This window comes from Corella eumyota, chromosome 4 (genome assembly GCF_963082875.1).
Source record: "Corella eumyota chromosome 4, kaCorEumy4.1, whole genome shotgun sequence".
In the NCBI taxonomy this organism is placed as follows: Eukaryota; Metazoa; Chordata; class Ascidiacea; order Phlebobranchia; family Corellidae; genus Corella; species Corella eumyota.
Window position 1 is genome coordinate 6,515,520 of NC_137493.1, and position 24,749 is coordinate 6,540,268.

Consider the following 24,749-nt stretch of genomic DNA (forward strand, 5'->3'; position numbering starts at 1 on the left):
TATTTTTAACATAAAAATAAGCTACAAAACACACCACAAAAATATTATTTTACATTGATTTAAGTTGGTTGGTAGATATTTTAGTTTTTTTTTTTATTGATTATAAATTGATTTTAATCGTAAAAAAAATAAAAACTAATGTTTTCTTATTCTAATAAAAACATAAAAAGAAAAAAGTTTTAAAAAACATCTATCTTTAGTAAAATATGCAACATTTTAAAGTTCAAGCATCGTTACGACCATTCTAGAACATGCGAGAGAATTAAATATTCTCTCGAATCATCGAGCGTATGACGTATGTTATTTATATACTTAGCGCGACTGCTTGGTTTTAAAGCAGTGAACAATCGATCGCGCAGTCACGTAAAACAAGGAACAGTTAGAAAAGAAAGGTTGTTGTACATTAAAAACTTGATTTTGAAGATATTAGTAGGTATCAACAAACGAGGAATAATGTTTGAAAATTTAAAAGACGACCAGCTTCAAAATAATGTAGGTGTATATAAATTATTTAGTAAAATATGCTTCGATGAAGCTGTATTATTTAACTTTAATTAATGGCACAGTTACTTTGTATAAATACGTAAAATGAAAGTAAAATGAAGTCTAAACTAAACCAAGTACTGCCATTGCTTTAATGTAAAACTTTTTCAAATAAATTATATGGTTTGCTTTAATATTTTAAAACTTTTGTACATATGAGCTGTTTTAATGTATGAACCTAACAATACCTAAAAAATACCAATATAGGGACAAGAAAGGGTTCGGGAAATCCCAGTTCTACACGAGCGACCCAGGATGCAACAACATCAATACCAATACCAACGACATGACCCTAGAACAATGCCCCAACCCCAAACAAATTTAGGATTTGCGCCGATGCCACAACCCCATCCCTTCTACCAATCCATGCCCCAACCTCAAAGAATAAATCGGCAGAAAACAACGTCCCCCCAGCAGCCAAGTGCAAAACTGCCAAAGACTTCGCAGCAAACACAAGTACGTATTGATCCAACAGCTGTTTCGATACCGGTTCAACACCTATGTTGTCCGGATCTTACTAAAATTCACACCGAATCGTGTGATTTATTAAGTCAAGATAATAGCGTGCCCAATACCGATAACCGTGAGATTCCGGTCGAAATTAATTCGACAGAATTAGATTCCAAAAACGACGTGGTTGATTCAATATCGCCTAATATGCCTGAAGCCAATTTAGAAGCGGAAGATATGTCGGAAGACAAAACTTCCGATATTAATGTAAGTTCCCCAGAAAATACGCCAGTCGAAGATATTGTATTGACTGAAGATAAAAACGAAGTAGAGAAAAATGAGGAAAATCTATTAGCTAATGATGACATGTGCGATGTAGATATTTCAGATGATAATTTAATAAATAACGAAACTGGGGAAGAAGGCAATTTGCCTATAGAAAAACCAACAAACGAATTGCCTGAAGACCCGAAAATTCAGGTTATAATCATTATCCCAACCACATAAAAAATTGAATGTCACTCACAAAGCAAGCAGCATTCAAACGCATTGTATTTAAGAAGCACTTTTTATTTCATATATTTGCATGGTAAACTCATTTATAAGCTTACGAAAGTCATGTTCGATAATAATAAAAGGAATGCAGCAGACGTACGTCAATTCTCTTTGGGGTGTGACGTCATCACCGATTACGATTGGTTTATTATTAGCTCGTCTAAAGTTGCTACGGTGTCTTGCGCTTAAAACTTTATAGCAGCTGTTTGGTGCGGTATTGATTTACGTAAATAAAGTCACTAAATAATTATTCTGTAATCCACATGTTAAAGATCACCGTGAAAGTAAAAAATTAACAAAAAAAACTTTTTATTTTTAGGCCACCTCTAAAGAAAGACTGGTCCCTATTCAAGTCGTTCATCAAAAAGAACCTCAAAACAACTTCGCAGAATCCCCTAAACCAACCGAAAAGCCCAAACCTGACAATGTCAAAAATAATGTAGTCCCTAAACAAGTTGAAATTGAAGTCACGAAGTCCCAGCCAGATGTAAAACCAGTAGAAGTTCCAAAACCAACTTCTCCTGTACCTAAAAAACCGTCCATGCCCGAAAAAGACGAAACAACAGACCCAGGGGAAGATCACCGGGTAGTAGCTGCACGAAAGAAACTTAACACTATCCTTGAAGATTTGGAATCGTTGGAAAGCGAAGTTAACACTTTTTCAGGATCACCGAAAGAAAAGTTGTATCTTAAATTGGAAGAACAGCTTGTTGCCAAACTTTTACGCCTTGATGAAGTTAATGCAAACGGTTCACCTAAAGAAGAACTTATTCGAAATGAGCGAAAGGCCACTGTTAAACGAATTCAACAAACCTTGGACCTATTAGAGCTAAAGGGCATGTCTGATGACAGCACGTCTTAATTTTAGTACATTTTAATCACTGTGTTATGTTGTGTTTTATTTGCCCATGTTTTTAACAAATGTTGTTAACTGTTTTGGTAGTTAATTGTTTTAATAAATTTATTCGATCTACTGCTATATTTTGCGCAAAATATTATTTCAATAAAAATTGGCAACACTAGACAAATCGCGGGAATTTTTTCTAAAAAGTAAACAAACACCAGCATAATAGCAACACATGAAATCTCGGTAACTTTATGCCATTTTAAAATCGTCAAAACTAAATAAAAAATAAATGTAATTTAGGTGAATTAATAAATAAAATCTGAAGCAAATTTACTTCTAAAGAAATAAGCCCTAACGTTAGATTTCTTTTGGATGTTTAATTACTTTTGATCATGTCGCAAACATCCGATTCAATAACTTTACTTTCCCCTGCCTTAGTCAATCGCTTGATCTCTCTCATTGAACTGAACCAAATGCAAGATTGCAAACCATCCTTTTTATCTCAAAATGATTTAGAAAAATTTCAAAACATACGCGACACTTTTCTAAAATTAGAGGAACAATTTAAAGCCCTAGTAAACCAAATAGTTGAAACTATTGAAAATGATAATTTTCAAATCCGTTTTCTTGAAAAAGCTCTTGAAGTGATTGACGTAGGCTCAGAAATGATTAAATCAATCCTCAAGTACATCGGGAAAGAAAGTAATTTTGTCCAATTGGGGTGTAATAGTTTACCAAAAAGTGCTTTCAATCTTGTTATGCTATCCTATAAACACTGCAAATTAAGCCAAGATTTATACAAAGAACATTTCAACGATGCTGCACATTTATTGGGCGATTTATTTCGCAAAACATTCACCCTTCAAAAGATTTTAGGCTTACTAGTGAGCAAGTTTTGTATTTTTAGCCTAAAATCTAAAAAAATTTGGAAATCCAATGATCTTGATTATGTGATAGTTTCACTTTTTGATATTTGTTGTTTAGTTAATGAAATGGACAAATCCCTTATTGCTGCTAGTTGGAAAATGCTAGTTAGTTTTCTTATACAACTTAAAAATATGTTACATGAACAAATTGACACCTCAAAATTTAAGCAAATTCTTCAGAAAAATATAGAAAATCATTTTCAAGAGATTGGAAATCTTACAAAAAAATCAAATGAATTTTGTTTGCCTAATTCGCCTCTTAAAAACAAATTTTTGATATTCTTTAAAATGGTGAATTTTTTCCTTGAACTTTTAACAAGTTTAATAGAAAGCTATGGGATCTGCGATTCTAAAACTGATTGTGATGGGATGTCTAAATTTCTGTTACCCTCATTTACAGCCCTTTCCTTTATTATTATTTCTAATGAAAATGGGCTGAGTTTAGAAGTAACAAAACAAATAAAATTGGAGCATACATTTAACCAACTGGATAAAATTATTTCTTCGGTTTTGACTTTAAAAAACTTTGACCTGCAAGTATTTGAAGATGTAATAAATTCACCTGATCAAACCGAATCACACTTCTCAGTTTTATTAATTTTAACCAGAATTGTGCCTATTATAGTTAAACCTCATGTCAACCAACCAGTTAACATAAAATACATGGATGTGCTTAACCTTTATTTTAAGGCCATACCTTATTTCTTTATCGAGTTAAACCTAAACAAAAAAATTCAAATTGATCAAGCTAAAACCAAATTATACAACATTTTTGTTTCTAATCTATGTGCACTGGTAATTGCTATTCCAGAGAAATTGTTTTACGAGCTTGAAGTTGTTTTAATAGAAAACTTGTTGTCTGTACAGAATTACAAGTCAACACTTGCAGCTGATGTTTGGTGCTTTTTGGCTAGATTTTCTACTGGTGAAGTGTGCTTACACCATGTTAAAATCTTGATTAAATTAATTAATAAGGTGAACAACAACACTGCAGTTATGTCTTTAATTTTAAGATTATTAGAGTTTTTGGAACCAGAACAACAAACAATTATTTCAAATCTATATTTGTTTAGCGAAGACTGCAACCTAGATTGTTGGGCACATTTTGGTAATAAGTTGATATCTTATTCAGCACAACCCATTGTGGCTTTTAGAGAACTATGTGAGAGATGTACTTGTGTTCTTAACAGTTGGATTGAAGGTGGATGTGAGATTTCATCTCTAATACTGGTCAAAACACATATTAAAATATTGGGAACTATTTTTTCCGACTGTAATGTTAAATTAATTGTAATGTGTCAATCCCACATATCTTCACTAAGTTTTGTTCTTATTCGATTGTGGAAATCATTACCCTTCGAATCAGATAACATATTTGATAGTTTACTTTCCTTGTATACTGAGCTATTGTATTTAAACACACAATATCTAACAACCACTATAAACAGTGAGGATTTAACAGGCATGATGCAGATTTTGCTAGAAGTATCATTATTCAAAACAAAACAATTATTAAGCTTTATCAAAAATACCAAAGTTGAAGCTACACAAACATCGAAATTTTTTTTAACTGTTGTAGACTTCTTGTTATCACTTAAATCCCAAACTCTTACAACTGATATGCAGGTAAATGTAACTTTTCTGTGGCAAAGCATCATTCAAGAGTCGAAAGAAAACTGGTACTTACGATTTCTATGCTTGGATAACCTTGAAATGTTTTTGGCGACAACAAAATATCCACAACTAATGTCAGAGATCTGTTCAAGAACTGAAACATCAGATTTGGTAAAGTCACATTTAAGAAGACAAACTGAAACATTACCCAATAATGTAACAAGAGTAAATGTTTTAAAACATATGCAAGATTTATTTGCACATAAAAAAGATGATTGTAACCTTGTGAAAAATTCAGACTTTAAAATGTCTAAGTTGAGCAAAGCTTCGGAAATTGTGAAAACGTTGGAAAACAAAGTACGAGAATTAAAGGACATTTCTCCTAAAGAACTAACAGAATTCGAAATTTCATCAATCAAAAATTCAAGTACACACCTTAAAGAATATCTTAAATTTTAAACCTTTAAGTAAACCTTTTTTGTTTTTAGTTTTTATTTTATTAATATTTATTTATTGACAATATTTTTTATTGTTAACAGATTAAAATTCATTTCACAAAACATTGTCAAATATATGAGCAGCTACCACTACTACTAAAATAAAAACATAATAATCTATTATTATTTTTAATTAAATCTGCAAGTTTTTGAGCTCAAAAACAAATTAAAATAATCCAAAAAATAAAAACGAATAAAAAAGGCAGGAGCTGGGTAATTGTGTTGAGTAACTGCTAATTCATGATATTAAAGAATTTTTTACAACAACAGAAATTATAAGAAAACATAGTTTATTGTCAAGTATGGCAAACTTAGGTATCCTTTAAACTATTAACCAATTTTCAAATTTTCTTGGAAAGTTTTAATAAGTTTCAGATTGCATTTCATCTTCATTATCAAATTCTCTCTTAAGAGACATAAACTGAATAAAAAAAAACAATTTTTTATCTAAATTCTAAACATGTAAATTAACCCTTGTAGAGTTGTGAACAGTGATAAACTATAATATGCAATGTAAAGAAAAATTTAAATCTACCTTTGATTCATTGTCGCCTGTATATTCGTTATTAAGTGGCATTCCTAATTAATAAAACAATTTTTTTTAACTTTCACTGGGTAAAAAGTAATAAATTTCTTGAATATGTATTTTAAAAATTCACTCACCCTCATTATAACCATTGTTTTCAGCTTTGTGAAAATTTTCTCCCATGCCATTGTTGGCATTAAACCCATCACCAGATCCATCATTTAACATTTGCATTTTATCTAAATAATTAATTAAAAACAGAAAAAAACTTGCTAAAAAAAATCAACCGGTTTTGAATTATATATGACATTCTACCTTCAAAGCCCGTCTGTTGAGCATCATTTCCACCAAAATGTTGTTCTTGTTTCACGAGTCCACTACTTTCGGCTTGGGCACTTGCTTCATTATCATTTGTTCCTTGTGGTGGGTTTTCGCTCTTCGCGCTACTCTTGTTGTCTCGGCGATCTCGATCGCTCCTGTCTTTGTCACGATCACGGCGGTGTTCACGATCTTTATCACGATCACGTCTACAAATTAACAATTAAAAATTTTCTGTACAAGTTGCTTGTCTTTAGTAAGACTCTAGCAGATATGTTGTGAACAAAATTTACAAGTTTTAGTTTGGTAACTTGTACTTTACAGTTTTCAGACAAAATTAAAACCATAATGAGAAAGAAATAGATGGGACGGCAAAGTACAAGAAAAGAATTAGGTGGACCGTAAGGTATAAGAATAAGTTACCCAGTACCACAAAATCCAAGAAAGAATTTGCTGTAAAGTATGAGTACAAGTGATCCATAGATTGTAAGTCAACCCTATTTTATTATTACCGAGATTCTCTGTGACGGTGCCGATCCCTGTCAGATCTATCCTTATCATCTTTTTTGTCACCTCGCTCACGCCTTTCATCACGTTTTCGTTTATCTCGATCGCCCCTGTCCCGATCACGGTCACTCTTGTCACGATCACTTTTGTCACGATCACTTTTATCTCGATCACTTTTATCACGGTCACTTTTATCACGGTCACTTCTGTCCCGAGTGCTTCTGTCACGATGTCTATCACGGTCACTTCTATCTCTTTCACGATCTCTGTTAATAAATAAATAAATTACATTATTAAAAAAAATTTGACAATTATGTTTCTTTTGATTATGGAATAGGTTTTTTTAAATTACCTGTCTCGATGAGAACTTCTCTCTGCTGATCTTCGTCTGGAAGAGCTTCTTCCACTGTCTCCTCTTCTCTCAGAATCCCTTGCATCTTTGGAGTCTCTACTATTATATAAAAAGTTTTACCAAACCACTCCTCTTTTTTAGGAACCAAATTTAAATACATGATTAGAAAAATTAGTTTTAAATTACACAATTAAATAAAATTGTAAACTTTTTGTAGAACAAAACTTTAAACAAACCTTTCCGATTCGGGATTAAGAAGATCCGCATGAGCTCGAGTTGATCCCAAGCCTCCTCCCAATCTTCTTGGCTTCCATCCTTTCACTGTTCTTCCCCGTTCAACATCCACCAAAACTCTTCGCCCCTCGATTTTCTTTCCATCCGCACTTTTGTACGCATCTAAAACAAAACATTTTTTTAAATCATCTTGAAGAAATAAATGTTAAAATGCTGATCTAACCTTTCTTTAGAAGGCTTACCTGTCATATACTTACTTTTTGCCTTGGTTAAAACATACCTTTTTTTATATAGCGTGTTTTGCCATGACAAAAATTTTTACCTGAATACTTACTATGTTGTTCAACTCATAACTGATTCTAATTTATATACTTTACATTACATGCTTTAATAAATAAAACAATAGGCTAGTTTATTAACAAATATAAAGTTGTCAAACCTTGCAATTTTCTAATGGCAGTTTTTATTTAAGGTCGCTTATTTGATTCATGTTGTGGCAGATTAAATTTTAAACTTCGCCAAAAACTTCAATTTAATTTTACAATCTTGGCCTTACCAGCCAAATATTTAAATAATAAACACACACACTTTTATTTACAAAACAAATGTTATTTAGCAGTATTGCAATATACTTTACCATCTTACCAAAATTCACAACAACTAGACCAATGAAATTTGCAACTAAACTGTTGACATGACGTTTTAACTTACTAAATGTCGCAGAAATTTTAAATTTTCGAAACAAATTTTTCAGAAAGCCCTTACCAAGCAAGGCATGGTCCTTACCAGACCATTTAAAAAATAAATAAGCAAAACAATTTAAATACCATCCAAAAAAACAAGACAATAAAGCGCCATAGTTAAATGGTTACACTGCTAACTGGACTTACTAGTAACAACTTAAGGTAAGGCAGAGCTTATACAAACCCATTCTTACCCAAAGCGTTTTCCAAATACAAACCTAATTATTCATAGGCACTTGTGTATATCGCATGTTACAAATTGACCAACTGCCGGTGTTATATATCTGTGGCAGTGCCACTGCTTAAATCAAGCTGTCTAAACAGCAATAACAGTGTGTTAACATAATATTTACAACCGGTCATTATAAAACATGGTAAATGTTACTTTGTTAAACTTATCAAGCATTTTGTATGGTTAATAAAAAATAAAAGACATGTACAATACATATATAATCATTCCTACAGTTTCAGTTTTAAGATTAGTTTTACCAAAAAGAGCTGTTTTTTCACCCATTTTAAAATCAATAGCTTACCATAATTAAATATCTACCTGCATTAAAAATTTTTAACGAGAGGGAATTTTTCACTGGCATAAAAACTTTTTCAAAGAACTTACTGTGCATGTCTCTTTCTTTTTCATATTCAATAAAAGCATATCCTCTTGGTTTTCCTGTAACGATGTTTTTCACCATAGTAACCTAAAAAAAAAAGTTGCTAGTTAATGTTAGGTGTTCATTTTTTTATTAGAGCAATTGTAATCCCTCATTTTATACAACTACGTGACAATGTTTTGACATTAAACTAGTCACTTTTTCATTAACTTAGATGGTGAGGAATATAAGCTTAGTTTAAATGTCAGGGGTAGTGAAAAGGCCTTTCATACTATAAAAAATTGATTAAAACACTAGTATCATATAACTTAACAAAATTCTAAATTTACCTTTTTTATTCGGCCATAAGATTCAAATTCTCTCTTAAGTTTTGATTCTGTGGTGTCGTAGTTAATTCTTGACACAAACAAGGTTTTAAAAGCGTCACCGCCAGCATTTGGGTCGTTGTGAGGGTCCCAGGTGTTTACCTCGTCTTCTATTTCAGTTACTCTTTTTTCTTCTCTCTCTTTTATCTTAAAAAAAAAAACTTTGTGAATATAAATTGTTTTACAAAGTGGTAAAAATGATACTCATTAAACTCATATTTTAATATATTATATATATTGTAATAATGTTATACCTTAAATACACATATCACATGTTGTTTAAAGTAGTAGTAGGGCATGTTTATATATCTGTAAATATATAGCGTCCACAAAATAAGCTATTCACACTAAATTGTGCCCAGAAAATATATATATATATATATTATACATAAAAAAAACAAAAAGGCATAAATTTACTTTTCTTCGTTTTTTCTCAGCTTTAGTTTCTCCTCTAGTTGGAGGAGGTGTTTCGGTTGAATCTTCGAACAAGTTGACAAGATGTCCAATCCCAGTATAAGGAGCTTTATCTCGGTCTTTTTCCCAGGTTAGCTACAACATATAAATTGGATATTAAATAATTATGTGTTTTACCGTTTATTAGTTGTTTGATGTTTTTAGACATAAATGATTGCAAAACATAGTGTAATAGCCTTGTTGTCAAATAAATTTTAAAAAAATGTCGACTTTTACTGAAATAAGAACAAGCAGACAGGCCACAATTAAATTTAATTTGATTATCTCTTATCTGGTAAAATGTCAATTAACTGACTGTTAATTGATACTTTATATATTATAGCTTATATTTTTACCGTTTCAAGAGGAGGCTTAAATGGAATCGCATCACGAGGTGCAAACAAAGCAAGTAAACCGGATGGAAGAAACTGCGTCATTATTAGCTTTTGATTCTATGTTTTATTTTTACTACAAAATCCTAAAAAATCTAAGTAAATAATAACACAATCCGACATTAAATAAAATTTATATATGGTAACTAACATAAATATGGATTTATTAAGTCAAATATTTCTTTTACATTTTTATTTATCTTAAAACTGCTACGGTGTTAATAATATAAAAAAATAGCAACGTACAACGAATTTGGCACAACAACAGCAGAGACACGCACCTTTAACAGTTACGAAACAATAGAAATCGTAAAAATAAAACAGAGTTTCCAAAAAATAAAATATACATGCATTTAAAAAAAATTATCAATTTATTTTGCTTTAACGAGGATTATTTTTTAACAATAATTTATATGGTGCTTATTTATTTACATAAATGCATTCGAATAATATTTTTGTTAAATAGATTGACTTGTCGATGATTCATTACTCAATGTTTTCCTTAATCTATTTCCGAGAAGCTCTGTCTGAATTTCATCTTCCGATTTTCCGTTCGTGTTTGGCAAAAATATCCGAAAACAGATTGTATTTATAACAGTGCAAACCAACCATAACACAAACGAGTAGGCGTCAAGATTTTCCTAGAAAGATTGCATGTAATAAAAACCAAACCAAAACTTTAAAGAGCGTAATCCTATTATAAAATTACAAACCTCCAAATAAGGCCCGATAAAACCCACGAACCATGAAGTTATGTAGAAGCAAATCGAGCCCAACCCCAGAGCTGAAGGTCTTGTCGATTCTACTGTTACTTGGCCCAAAAGCGCAAAACTTGCCACAGTCGAACCTCCAGACCAACTGTCAATCAAAATATTTGTTAAACTTAAGCAAAATTAAAGTAGCTCACAATTCCGTAGCACACAAGTATTTTTTCAACGCAAAAATTTTTACGCAAAAATTTTAACCTTTTTAAAAAGCATAGTCGTATTAAAATCAGTTACAACTGTATTAAACTTACAAGGCCATAATACCAGCTGTAGCAACGATAGTTAGGTTAGGCATCACCTCTGGTGCAAAAACAGCAGTCGCCCTGCTAATTATAAACAATCCTTGAGCAAATATGATCACTATATTGGAGATCATGAGAAGCCTATATGCACCCGTTCTTTTGATAACAAACAACTAAAATATAAATAAAAAAATGATTGTATATGCGTGTACAGAATATTTTCAAATGTAGTATTTTATAAGTAAAATAGATATGTAAATATCGTTAAGTTACCCCAACAATTGCGAAAACAAGATCCAATGCAAATATGCCAATAGTAGCAAATGTGGCATTCTCAGCAGCGATCCCAGCAGAAATAAAAATAAAGTCAGAGTAAAAAACAATATTGTTTATGCCGATCAACATCATGTTGCAGTAAATGGCCATTACGATCGCTAGCTGAGGCCTATGAATTCAATTTTAAACTAATTGTAAATTATCCACATTAAACCTAATTCGAAGGTAAATAATATTGTTAAATAAAAAGCAATAAATTTTACTTAAAATAAACAAATAGTAATAGACGAAACCTACAAGTATTTTCGTGTACAAACAAGCGTTCCGATGCTAACGACTTCAGCTGATTTAATTTGACTTATCGTTTCGCTTAGCTCTTTTTGAATATCGTCCTAAAGTTTTATATACTTTGTTATTTTAAGTTTTTTATATATACTAAAAATATTTTGTAAATTTAATATTAAAAACAATTAAAACCTTCAAACCGCTTCGTAATCTATTTAAAGATTTCAACGCTTCATCCTTTTTCCCAGATCGAACTAAATAGAATGGTGTTTCTGGAATCCAAATGCTCGATATAAGATAAATAAGAGACGGTACAGCTGAACCACTTGCAGCAACAGGCCATAAATCAATAGACCCAAAGACCTGGAAAGGGATAAATTATTGCTTAACTTTATTCTTCAATTTATGATATTTGCATAAGTTTTTATTTCTTAAAATTCTATGTGTTTGATTTTTTTTAGTCCTACCTTCGGATGTCCTAATATTGATCCAGCAAGTATTCCAAACACCATCGCAACCCCAGTTAGTGATTGCCAGCCGTTTTGCCTGCTCTTGGCACTCATTTCAGCAATCGTTATTGGTGCTAGGTCTGTAAATTTATCAATTTTAAATACAATACAGACAGGGTCGTACGTTTTTAGAATATTTAAAATAAAGCTTATATAAAAAAATTTTGTAATTTGAAATTTACCAAACCGCATATTTAGAAAAGAATAAAAAACTTATAATTTTTTTTTAGTTTTTTACATTTTTGTTAATTTTGAATTCTTAAAAACTTACTAAATATAATTCCACATGGCAGACCCTCAATTATTCGACCAACGATAAACGCTTCGTACGAATTGGTCAACCCCCCAACCAAAGCCACAACCAATATTCCCACTATGTTGAGAATATGACACAACTGCATGGCGTGTTTTGTCGATAAGAAATTGTTTAAGGGTTTTGAGAATACAGCTCCAAGGATAGATCCGATTATGATAGCAGTCGTCGAGATAGTAAGTAAAGGTAACCACGCTGCTTCGCTCATTGCATTTCCATTTCGAGCCTTTAATTTAACAAAGTTAATAAACACGTTAGGATAAAAAATACAATTTTGTCTTAAAATTTTAACAATGACTTTATTGTATTAACGACTTAATTTCTAAATCTTCAAAAAAAATAATGCCTAATTTTTTATACCGTGTATGTTGAGTTAAAAATGTCCTTGATGGCGGGCAGTACTGGGTTAAGAAAACTGTACTGATATCCAACAATTGACATCATCATCCAAGCTGTATTAAACACAGCAAAGCTCCCAAAGCGAGAATTTACCTTTAACAAATAAGCGGAAAAATTTTATAAATAAATCAAAAAATAATTTAGTTATTTTCTTACCAGTTCTTTCATGTTGAAGTACAATTAATCTATAACATCTACAAGACACCAAACGATAATTTCTAAAAAGATATTTAAATATTTTGTTGAAGTTTTTAAATATATCAAGTTTAAAAATGTATAATATTTTATATACTGTATACAGCCTATACTAAAGTCCTACAAAAAGTTTTAAATGTTGAGCCAAGAGCACAATAACAATATTTGTGACTTGATTGCTTTGATTTTAATTTCAAGTGTTTATATATAAAAACTTTAAGAAGAAATGACAAGATTAACGATGGTAAGAAGTTTCACTTGTTTACATACTCAATGTGGATAAAATCAGGCAAGTCATTGTTGACATTGACATTGTTTACCAGAGTTTTCGAATTGCAAAACTCAGATGCGAAAATCTTGGAAAATAAATGCTGTGGTAATACGTATGATATAAGTTGTTATGAAATAAAACTTGTTATTCGTAAATAATTTTAATCTTTCGTTTTCGTGTTTATACCTGGATTTAAAGCGACTTAAATTTAATGCAAAATATAAGTGGTTTATATTGTTTTTAAGTTTCGACTTAAGACTTGGTACTTTAGATTAAAAACGGACCGGATAACAACAATTAAACCAAAAGTCTAATGCACTTGATCACGTTTACAGCTTAAAGTTGAGTTTGTCAATATTTGTTAAACAAATCTATGATATTAACCTGTTAAGGTTATATTTTTTTGCTGTTAAATGTTTATTAATATTTGTATATTAAAAAAATTTAAAGTCCAACATAAAGTTTGTCAAGAATGAGTGTTTTTTTAAGTGATCAAATATTTTGCACATTTTTTATTGATATTACCTAAAAAATGGTTTTAGTTCGAAATACGTTCGGGTGTATTGTTTTAGTTTTAATCAAAAAAGGCAAAAATTATGATTCCTACTTTCATGTGAAGGAAAAACTTATTAGCGCCAAAGATGGCCAATTTGGGCAAACAAATGTATAGCAAATATTATCTATACATTGATATGTTCTGAATGTAACTCCAGTTAATTACGTTTTTTTAAACTCTTTTATCAAGTTGTTATTAACTTTTTTTTTATATATTTACTCTTATCATTTAAATTTCATTTTATGTAATTCTACAAGAGTCTCGTTAATGTACACATTACGCAAACCATGCATATCCTGCCTGATGTCACATAAGCAAAATACCGGCTTTAATAAATTGGATAATTTAATACAATATGTTTGTATTGTTCATATTACAATTTGTTATTAAAACTCGATGTGTAGCCAATTAGGTCGTTTTATATATGCATTTAGAGTGACCTCAAGACTTTAGAACTTAGATTGTGCTGGGTGGCATTATGAAACGACCATGCTTACTAAGTATTGATGAAGTAGAGTCATTTGCTCGAAACAAATACATTCTTACAGGATACAGACCGTATTGTCATTGGACCACAGCTGCGAAAAGGTAGGAATTCGCTTCAACGAAAATAAACAGCTGTTTTCATAAGCAAAGAATGTCTATATGTATTACATGCAGAAATTTCTAATACTAAAAATACAATAATTTCTTTTTAAAGTTTGCATGTACTACATTTAGACATTTATTTGGTTATGGAAACAATGGTTTAAAGACAACTACCCACAAACTGGACGTGGTTATTCTAGAATAGATAGTTGCCTGAAAGTGTATTAATAGTATTAATTAATGTTCGTTTACTACATTTAAATATAATTTTACAATTTCCTAATAGATTGACTATAAAGTAAAAGCAATTTAAATAACTTAATGTTCACAGTGTATTCCAGTTAAACAACCAGACCTTTAATTTTTGGACCCATTTTGTTGCACTTCTTTCAATGGTCAAAATATCTTACAATTTCATATGTGAAACAAACGATTTAACAAACCCAATCAATCATCCATACTACTTGCATCTGTTTAGTAAGTTATCCATACTACCAACGTCTGTCAGGAAGTTATCTAATTCTAAATGCACCCAACAGTTAATTATACCATAAACAATTCATATATTCCATTTATCTGTAGATATTATTTACTAGTCTAACCGTAACCTGTTTACCTTACAATTACGCTTAAGTTTATTCATTTTATTAAGGTTCGTGCTATGTGTTTGTTGCCAGCAGTACAGCCCACGTTTTTTCTTGTTGTTCAAAGTCTTCGTATATGTGTTGTTTTACCTGGGACCATATGGCCATTTTTCTTTATGGCGTAACTTGCAACTTTTGCTACGAGACCTACGCTTGCCCAGTGAAGTTGTACAGTTTTAAATTAGGTAATATTGTGTTATTATGCAGGAGGGTATAGTTTTACAATAATCTATAGAAAAAACTTGGATTGTGAACTCTTACAATAGGAATCGAACCTAGGACATCTTGCGGTTGATCCAAGAAATAAAATATTAAAAAGTTCAAACTTAAAATGCAGCACAGAAAAAAATTTTGATATCTAACAAGTACAACATATAAATATATTTAGGTCCGTTTACAATCGACACCTGGGATAAATGTATTGCAATGGCTGCTGTCATTTTACTTGTTTACGTTGTTGCCTGTAACTACGCTATTAGAAATGGTCCATCTCACCGTAACAACACAATCAGAAACGTACCAGCAGCAATGGGGTGTATTAGTTATAACATTTCATGTTTAATAAGGTAAACAGTCAATAAACAAAAAGACAAACAAAGCCAAATTAAAAAATATTTTAGCAATTAATATAATTGTACAATAGATACTCTAAAGAAAGGAACGACGAAGCAGCATGTTTTTATTCAAACCCCACCTTATTTCATTACTACCTCGCTGGGTTTGTATTTCTGGTACTTGGATTTCTTGTGTTCGGAGTAAGAATCCCCGAAGTTTTGTATCCAGGTTACTATAGTAGATATATTTCTCTTAATAGATACAAACAAGTATAATGCTATATAAAACGGCAAAGGTCTGCCTTGGCATTCTTCTCATAAATGCTATTGTCAAGTCCATAATCCCTTTCTCTTGATGGTACCAGTAATAAATTAACCTCATATTAGGCTATTTTTCCATGTTTTGTACCTGTTAAACTTGTTGAACGTGTTTCAAATAACTCAAAACCTAAACTAATAGGTGTATGGTTTTTATATGAGAATCGCTCATATCTGTAAAAGTTATTTAAGCAACGACCTATCTGTAAAAAAATGTGTATATTTTATTCATTATTTAATAAAATGCGTTTTTAATGTATTGCAGGAAGATTTGATATAATTGGTCATTCGCACCAAATTTTCCATGTCCTTGTTTTTATATCGTTTTATTTAACAAATCGCTTCATCGTCCTATCCCTCATTGAACTAAAAGAAAGAAGAGGACAAAGGTAGATTCAATTTTTAAAAATTTTATTTTATTATAAATGAATATTAATCAATGTTAATGAAATTTATTTAAACAATTTTTTTAAATTTAATTTCAGTAAAAAGCCCCTTGAGGTGAATTGGAAAACGTTCGTTGCGTTTATTTTCTTTTTTCTTTTTTCTCACGTTTACTCAATTTGTTGCCACTATTACCTCAAAAGAAATTCAAAAAACTTGAAAGCAGAATAATTGAAAATAGAAATGTGTAAATAGGTAAATTATTATATGGGTACTTTTGTGTATGCACCATTGTTCATTGTGGCTTAAATGTATTTTCCTTATATGCAAATCTTTGATTTATTTTTAAAAGTATTTGGTTTTTGTGTAGTCGTGCAGGTAAAATAGACTTATAAGAAAATACAATCTATTTTTTCTTAAAATAAAAAAATAACTTCAACAAATATTTTAATTATTTTACAATATGACATGTTTAAAATTCTTGGTCTTTTTCTCGATACAATTTAAAGAATTTGGTGATGACGTCAATTTTACTATGTACGCCAGGGCGATAAAATTGCGATATTTCCTAATCTCTCTTGCGTTTATAACTATAAACATATACGCTGTTGTATTACATTTTAAACGGGCTCAGGTTTACGGTCCAGTTAAGACTGATAGAAGACAGACACTATACAGTTAAGTTGGTTTAGGAAAAGCGTAAACGGGTCTATAGTACGCTTGGTTACGCGAGCACAAAGTACCAGGTTGCTATTTTAGTCCAACGATTTATTCTCTTAGAAAAAAGGTTTGTTCTGTGCTTTAAATAAAAACAAGTCAATGCAAATATATACGTTGATAGTCTAGATAGCGGTTTAAATATATAAGTTTTGCAGTAAGTTATAAAACTATGTGAACAAGCTTAAAAGAATCTAGGAAATACATTTATTAATTATCGTTTCATTTACATGATCAGACTGTTAATGAGTGCTAATATTGAATGTAATAACAATGATTAAGCAATATTTATGGAACTTTTTGGCTTTTTTATTCGTAACTCAAAATGGTAATCTTTAACATTATGTATAAACTTACTTGGTGTTTAAAATCGAAGTATTTGTCTTTAAATGTTTGATAATGAAATAAAACTAAATATTGAAATCCTTATACAAATTTTTGTTACTTTAAGTTTACGCCCAAAATCAAAATATTTTTCCGTTTGTGGATGTCCCGATTTTACCAGCTAATTCAGGTAATTAAAAATTTTTATTGTATTACCTTATATAGTTCTTTTAAAATCAAATTGCCTGTTTTAATTTTTTTTTGTACGTTTTTCAGATAACACAACGTTAAAGACATACTCCACAACGTTAACTGCTTCGTTGATAGATCCAAATAGTTCATTTATCGAAACCGAGTTCAGAACTGCAGTAAGTAAAACAAAACAACTTTCCCATATTACCGACAGTTTAGCTTTAATGAAAATTGATATTTTAGATCAACAGTTACTACGGAAATAGGGCTGGACTTGGTGGATTTGAACGAATAGGAGCGTTTTCGTTTCGAGATCGCAATGCGCCAACAACAACGGTATTTTTAATATCTAATATCTTATAATTATTTGGATTTTGAAACAGAACTAGTGGCCTACTTGATATAATAATAACATTACTTTTTGCCATCAAAACATTTAATAGCACATCGATTTCCACAACTTGTTTACGTCTTATGTTAATTTCAGGTAACCTATGACGTAATCTACAACTACAGAGATTTATTCAACAGCGTAAATGGAACAGATGACAGAATAACAAATACAATTGGGGGGTTTCCATTCGTTAAAGCGGGGCTTGAGGCGGACCCGCTTTTTCGGAGTCGATATGTTATCGTAGACGAACAAACTTTTCTGTTTCAAGGTAAAAAAATGTGCTTAACTCAAGCTTTTTTATTTTGTTTTTTTCGCGTATCAATGACAGTGAATAATAAGATATATAATAAAATAAATATTACATCAATTCGACGGAAAAAAATGACTTAATCAATCTAATGATTTAAAATATGCCACAAATATTAATGTTAACATAAAGATTTCAAGTGTGTTATAACATGGTCACTAAACCCAGATTATTTGTTTTTAACAATCTCCGGCTTAAAAAAATCACATTACAAACCATTTAACCCTATTTTAAATGCAAAAACTTTTCCTTTAATAACTATAGTAAATTTGTTTTGTTAAATAGGAAACCCAATATGTGCTAACGGTTGCCCACAAGGAACGTACACGGTGTGCTTTGAGAACACGCAAGGCGTAGTAGCTACTTGCAATGCGTTATGCAGAGTTCAGGAGTATTGTACGAATGGTGGATGGTGTCATCAGATAAGTGGAAACGTGGAGCCAAGATGCACGTATGAAATATTTATATTGTTGCCAAAGCTGTAACGGTAATTTTAAATACCCAATTAACTATATTTTCAAAACTAGATTCCTTTTTAAAACCAAATAGGTTATAATTATATATACCGGCAGCCTTGTGTAGTAGTCAGAACACTTGGGTTTCCTACATGAAATCCTGGGTTCGATCCCTACTCCGCCAATGCTCCAGCGCTCTTAACTAAGGCGCTATAAATTGTATGAACTTCTACTAAGCCAACACTTATCCAGAAGCTTATATATAAGGCAATCACAAATATAAAATTTCCCAAACTGCCAAAGGCAACTTGAGACTGGGCCGGGGTATCTAATGTTACCCAATGATTCGGTTGTGAAGTCGTCATTTCCACATCTAAAATAATTATATAATAATAAAAAATTATATATATAAATTTCTACAGTTGCCCGTCTGGTGAATCTGAATGGTATCTTGGTCAATTCTGTCAGATAAAGATGTACTTATGGGTTCCAATAGTTTTCTTTGTGGGCATATTTTTAATCCTTGTTATAATCGTAATCATTACATGTTGTTGTGTGAAGCATATCGTGATAACCAAAAAAGAGTAAGTATTAAAATGAGAGAAAATGATATAAAAAACCTGTTGTGTGTAAAAAATTGAAAGAAAAAATGAGTAAGTAATTTTTTTTTATTTTAAACCGAGTATAAATTTAATTTTAGAGATAAATATCCATTAACCAATGTAGCCACCACCGAACCCGAACCGATAGTAGTTGAAAATCCACAAGCGTATGGAGAAGTAGAAAATAAAAATCAGTCAGAGTTAACAGTTTTGCCAGTTCAAGTAAGTTGAACCACAGATTTTGCTGACTTAAAAAAATCCTTTTTAACTAACAAAATTTAAAAGTTTAACACACAGGATCCTGAATTCCGACCAAATTCAACTTATTCAACGCCGACCGAAAATCCCCCTTCTGATGACGTCACCTCGTCGACTTCCGCGTCATCATCAGAAAATGAGTACGAAAGTAACGTAGAACCTCGTGCTCCAATGCCCACGCCCCCTTATCGAGCCCCGCCAGCAGAGAGCGCAGAACCAATCCCCCCGACGACTGCTCCCCCGACAAACCCCTACCAGGACATACTTGACGACGATGACGAAGACTCAAGTGAAAGTGACGTCACAGTCACAACGCCAGAGAGTCACGTGATTGAGCACAGATCGCCACGTGCTGCCACTTTGCCATACATGGGCTCTCTTGCTCGGTCTATAAACAGCGCTTATGGAACAAACAGGAGTACAGGTTCAATGAAACCAAGATACTCTCAAGTACAGAAGAAACGGGAGGTAATTACAGTTTAAAAGTGTTTTAAAATAGTTACGAGTCTTGTGATTTTCTACATCACTATGACTTTAGAGCAACCCTTTAATATTAAATAGGATTTTTTTTAAATATAAACTACATATTTTTAGCCTCGCTTCGTAAGTGAAGAATTGGAAATATAACAACGGATTATAAACTTTATCTATTGCTTCCATTTTTATCTCTGTACAGAATGTTATATGTAAATTTTGCTTTTAATGTTATATGGTGTACATAAGATTTTTTTTACCGCCATTCTAATAAAATTTAATGTGGAAAATATTAATGAGCTTGACTACATTTTATTCTATATCTGACGTAAGTCGCATAACTCAAGAAAAGTAAACAATGAACGTAGCGAGCGACAAGCCCTGTATCAATAAGAGTATAAGTGCCAATTGGCTAAACCTATAACAGCGTTGTAAGGCTTTTTAGTGCGAGCACAATTCATAAAACGCTTTTATTATATAGTCACCAGCATAACAAACTCTGAACAGTTAAGAAAGGTTCTGTAAAACGTATTACAAAAATACGCATAGGCTGAATTCAACTTTAATTCAAGGGTTTGATAACTTGATATACCAATTTTTGTACTTTAAATAATGAAGTGGTGGGCTAGTTTTGCTTTGCTGTGTGTTTTATTTGTTCAAGGTAAGTGCGTAGTAGAAAGTTAACAAACTATACCTAGGTAACAAACTTAAATACTTACCTTCTCAATGTTGTTTATCTTATATTTAAAAATGAAGTTTTACGCAATAAACAACTTTGTAATTATACAGGACACTCTCAAGTAAATGGGTCGTACCCACTTGTACAGTTTACACCCCCTTCTGCTGTAATAGGTTGGTGTTTAAAGTTAAGTTAAATTGTAGACTTTTAAGTAGAAAAAATAATTGTTAAAAAACTGTTTGTTTTTTAGGTAACACGACTTTAAAAGTATTTAGCACGTCTATGCTTATTAACATTAACCTACCAAACATTAACGAGTCTTCGTTTACTGAGAGTGTAAGTTAAAATTCTAAAATTTTAAAACAAATAACAAAAAAACGCCATTACATAAACAAAATAACGAAGTTTTATCTTTACAGGCAATTGCATTTTATAGTAGTGTTGGTATAGGTGGTTTTCAAAACGTAAGTTCGATCTCTTTTCCTGGAAACCCCACGAATTACACTGTAAGTATAAACAATTTATCACACAATTTAGACATTAGATCAAAATTGGTAAAACATGTTTATTAAGGTGTCTTACGATATAAATTACATTTACAACGAGATGAATACAACAGACGAGTTTATTTCCCAAACCATTAATAATCAAACGTACGTTGAAAGTGGTTTACAAAACACAAGTCTGCTACAAGCAAGCAGCGTTCAGATTTTAACCTTTAGTTTTACAGGTAAGATTTTAAAAGTGATAGTGTTTACTTTTCATTTAAATTCATAAATTTAACGATGTTACTCTAGAATGCTTTCACTGGTTACGATAACCTTAAAAAAAGTAAACGCCCTTTTTCGAGCAGGTAACCCATTATGTAGTGTAGCAACATGCCCCGTGTACTCAAGCATTTGTAACGAAAATGAAAATGGTGTAACTATACAGTGCATGTCCAATTGCCTTCTGGGTTATTGTTCAAATGGGTGGTGTATACATGATAACCCCAACTCAAAGCCAACTTGCAGGTATTTTAAATGAGTTAACACATAAAACACCTAACAAAAATTTGCATTCATTGCAGGACAAAATAGATACAGTTATACATATTATCGATAAAAAAACGAATACTGATACAATGACAAAAAAATGTTATATTTCCAAGTTAAAACTTATTAATTTTTTGCCCCTTTAGTTGTCCAACTGGAGGATCAGATTGGTGGTATGTTGATGATCGATGTCACACTGTCTTATATCTGTGGATGATCATCGTTTACTTTCTTCTTGTTTTCCTCGCAATTATAACTATAATCATTATAGGTTGCATTTGCACAAAACGAATGCTGAAAAGGTAATCGAATGATTATTTTTAAAGCAAAAAAATGCAAAATTGTGACAAATATTTACATTTTAGACCAATTAAAGAAAAAACACCAAAAGTCGAAACTACGAAAATAAAGGAAACAGGTCTCGCGAAATCTAATGGAAATACAGAGGTTGATAACACTTATTATCCCTAACTAACTTGTCATTATTATAAGCTGTTTTTTATTCAATATTTTATAGCTTAAATTAGTTGCTTCGACAAAATCCAACAATTATCACGAGACCCCAGTGATAACCAATCAGGTTCCTGAAGAGAGACAGGAATTACCATTGCCAACCAATCAACGTCGAGATTCATTTTCCACGTCGAGCTCTTCGGAGGAGGAAGAAGAAAAAGAGGAGGAAGAAGTTGCAGGAGAAGATAATAAAACTTTTGTAAAAGATAAAGAGGAGGAAAGAAGAGAACTCCCGAAAGTTAGTTATTATTCCCAAGTGCCTCCTGTCGGTCAAACTGCACCCCCTCGATACATTTCTGAAGCTTGTTCGACCACCGAAGTAAGATTAATATCTTACTATTTAATTTGAAAAGATTAAAAAAATTTAGTTCCTGTTTTCTTAAAGGACAGTTTAAATGGTTGCAAACATAGTTTACTATGTAAAATATAACCTATAAAGATTCATATTCATTTTTCCAACTTAAAGTATTTAAATTAGTTGGTATAATAATTTAAAGCAAAAATACTGACTCTTAATACATTGTAATTAACAAAATCAACAGATGTCATCAGCGGATAGCTCGGAGGAGGACGATGGAATTTCCAACCAACATATTTCTCAAGCTTATTCAACAGTTAATCGATCACAAAAGAAGAACAACTACGATATGTTTCCACATGTAAGAAAACTTAAGAAATATAAAAAGTCAAAGTTAAATGTTTTGTTAATAAATTGCTATGAAATAACTTAATTAAATTGATCTGTTATGTAAAATTGTTAAACAGTTACATGTTTTTTAAGGAAGTTAGATAAATTATGTTGTCTGGATTGATTTTTTATTTTTGTTTGTATAGATTACAACGGTATAAGAGTTACTTCAAGTTTGCCGACATTGCCAAATTTTAACATACCGTCCACGTTCTTAGTATATAGCACTTAATAGAAAAAATATGTCGCAAGAACCTTTATATTTCTTTTCTAAAGTGCTATAAGTTAATAAAGTTTTTTAAACATTTAGATATATGTTTTTTCCAAAGTTAAATACAAGTGTCAAAAATACATTTTTGGGGTCTATTAAATCTGCCAAAGTTTGCTATTCTTAAAAATAGCAAATGTTTTGTAAATTATTAATATCGTGTTTTTTATTGCTTAACTGGTTAAACAGCATTAATTACAGTTGTACATTTGCCAATATTTAAACGATTACACTCATTCTACTGCTTTATTTACTTTCACTTTAATGTTGTATTAAAAAATAAAAATGTAAAACTATAAAATCGTTGCTTTTGTGTTAAGCAGGTATAAAAACAAGTAACATTTAGTGTTACTAAATATAAACTGGGGGAAAATAAGATAAAAAAGATTTAGATTGTTTTAACGTTATAAGAAACTATTCAGAATCACATGACTTAACAAATACGTCATTCCATATAAAACGACGAAAGTAAACACCGTCACACACCAGTGATCTTCCTAGCTTGTTTATTAAACTTAACCAAAAAAGTCACGTGACCCATTAAATACACATACTGATATTTGCCTTAGTACGTTAGTAATGCTTTAGAAATTTGTCATTAAACTTATTAACTTTTTCACATTTGACAAAATGGAATTTATTTTATGAATGTTTGTTTGCTTTCTGGGTAAAAACATAAATTTAATCTTAAAAAAGCATATGGCACAGGTTTGGTTTGTATACTGGTATTGTTATTTGGTATTCGTATGAATAGTATATATCTAAAAAAAAATAAAAAATAAATTTTTTTTTTGGATGTGCTGTCACTTCAGCTTGAACTGAAACGGAAACATTTTTTCGAAAACACGTAGGACCCATAACCGAAATGGTGTTAAAGCAAATAAACGGTCATAAAAGTTTTAAGCACTCGCTAATTAGTCTTGTGATTAAAATGACAGCAACACAGTTGTAGTAGACGCGAGCCCAATACGAGTGCTTTAACTGTTTGCACAAGCATACTATCGCCCCTCGTAAAAATCGAGATAAGAGACTTGTACAACTACATGACTAGAGAGATGTTACTAGCCAGGCTACAAATTTGAAATTACAGTTTCGGTTTGTTTAGGTAAGGAAAGTTAAATTTGGATCGAAAAATGGCTTGTACAAGGGTATTACAGTATGTTTAACGCTTTAAAGTAAACTTGGAGTACACACTTATTGGAATACTTAAGTGTAATGTGTGTTAGATTGATAGGCCATTATACGCTTGGCAAAGGTTTTATTAAACTATATTAATGTATGTTTTATGTTAGTTAAACCTAAATTTGTTACGTTGGTTGTTAAACAGTTATTATCGATTTTTCAAGGATTTTCAGGTATATACCCTTTCGTAATCTGCCATTGTTCCGTTTTTATATTTCTGACGTCATTTTTCGCGGTTTGAACGACTTGGAATAAAAACAGGCAAACTAAACACCCCACTTTAAATACAGTGTAAGAAAATACTGGATCGTTAGGTTTAAATAGAAAAAAGAACCACCACTTTAAATGTACGTTATGAAATCAACAAATGGACAAGTAATTGTGTAACAAGTGTGGAGAACCTGTATTCTATACAAGTTAGTTAAACA

At 31.2% G+C, this 24,749-nt stretch overlaps 6 protein-coding genes across 8 annotated transcripts; 4 read left to right on the forward strand and 2 right to left on the reverse strand.

Moving 5' to 3' along the window:
* The first annotated feature begins 334 nt into the window (after positions 1-334).
* Positions 335-2,570, forward strand: LOC145750299 (uncharacterized). The gene is made up of 3 exons (XM_082566297.1): positions 335-492; positions 751-1,473; positions 1,868-2,570. The coding sequence occupies exons 1-3, from the start codon at positions 454-456 to the stop codon at positions 2,408-2,410; spliced, it is 1,305 nt and encodes a 434-aa protein (XP_082422423.1). The 5' UTR covers positions 335-453; the 3' UTR covers positions 2,411-2,570.
* Positions 2,571-2,787: 217 nt separating this feature from the next.
* Positions 2,788-5,394, forward strand: LOC145750697 (FIGNL1-interacting regulator of recombination and mitosis-like). Its single transcript, XM_082566783.1, has one exon. It carries the CDS (start codon positions 2,788-2,790, stop codon positions 5,392-5,394), a length of 2,607 nt encoding a protein of 868 aa, XP_082422909.1.
* Positions 5,267-10,030, reverse strand: LOC145749712 (uncharacterized). 2 transcript variants are annotated; one of them, XM_082565551.1, is made up of 11 exons: positions 9,898-10,030; positions 9,506-9,637; positions 9,053-9,235; positions 8,729-8,810; positions 7,372-7,531; positions 7,136-7,231; positions 6,789-7,049; positions 6,274-6,485; positions 6,096-6,197; positions 5,968-6,011; positions 5,267-5,853 (listed from the first exon to the last, which is right to left on the reverse strand). In XM_082565551.1, exons 1-11 carry the CDS (start codon positions 9,976-9,978, stop codon positions 5,794-5,796), a joined length of 1,413 nt encoding a protein of 470 aa, XP_082421677.1. In that variant the 5' UTR covers positions 9,979-10,030; the 3' UTR covers positions 5,267-5,793. The 2 variants fall into 2 exon arrangements, with proteins under 2 accessions (XP_082421677.1, XP_082421676.1); XM_082565550.1 differs by having other exon boundaries at positions 5,268-5,853; positions 7,136-7,234.
* Positions 10,031-10,339: 309 nt separating this feature from the next.
* Positions 10,340-12,892, reverse strand: LOC145750698 (solute carrier family 2, facilitated glucose transporter member 5-like). Its single transcript, XM_082566785.1, has 10 exons — positions 12,881-12,892; positions 12,686-12,817; positions 12,284-12,551; positions 11,971-12,092; positions 11,696-11,866; positions 11,516-11,610; positions 11,216-11,387; positions 10,952-11,115; positions 10,647-10,791; positions 10,340-10,574 (listed from the first exon to the last, which is right to left on the reverse strand). The coding sequence occupies exons 1-10, from the start codon at positions 12,890-12,892 to the stop codon at positions 10,392-10,394; spliced, it is 1,464 nt and encodes a 487-aa protein (XP_082422911.1). The 3' UTR covers positions 10,340-10,391.
* A 4,153-nt stretch (positions 12,893-17,045) lies between these two features.
* On the forward strand, positions 17,046-20,246 carry LOC145750431 (uncharacterized). Of its 2 annotated transcripts, none has more exons than XM_082566470.1 (10): positions 17,046-17,279; positions 17,403-17,465; positions 17,552-17,643; positions 17,711-17,803; positions 17,955-18,129; positions 18,454-18,619; positions 19,046-19,207; positions 19,324-19,447; positions 19,511-19,951; positions 20,078-20,246. In XM_082566470.1, the coding sequence occupies exons 1-10, from the start codon at positions 17,225-17,227 to the stop codon at positions 20,108-20,110; spliced, it is 1,404 nt and encodes a 467-aa protein (XP_082422596.1). In that variant the 5' UTR covers positions 17,046-17,224; the 3' UTR covers positions 20,111-20,246. The 2 variants fall into 2 exon arrangements, with proteins under 2 accessions (XP_082422596.1, XP_082422597.1); XM_082566471.1 differs by having other exon boundaries at positions 19,523-19,951.
* Positions 20,247-20,399: 153 nt separating this feature from the next.
* Positions 20,400-23,378, forward strand: LOC145750642 (uncharacterized). The gene is made up of 11 exons (XM_082566717.1): positions 20,400-20,618; positions 20,747-20,809; positions 20,887-20,972; positions 21,056-21,142; positions 21,210-21,366; positions 21,490-21,649; positions 21,817-21,972; positions 22,036-22,117; positions 22,188-22,502; positions 22,726-22,842; positions 23,018-23,378. Exons 1-11 carry the CDS (start codon positions 20,570-20,572, stop codon positions 23,030-23,032), a joined length of 1,287 nt encoding a protein of 428 aa, XP_082422843.1. The 5' UTR covers positions 20,400-20,569; the 3' UTR covers positions 23,033-23,378.
* Positions 23,379-24,749: the final 1,371 nt, after the last annotated feature.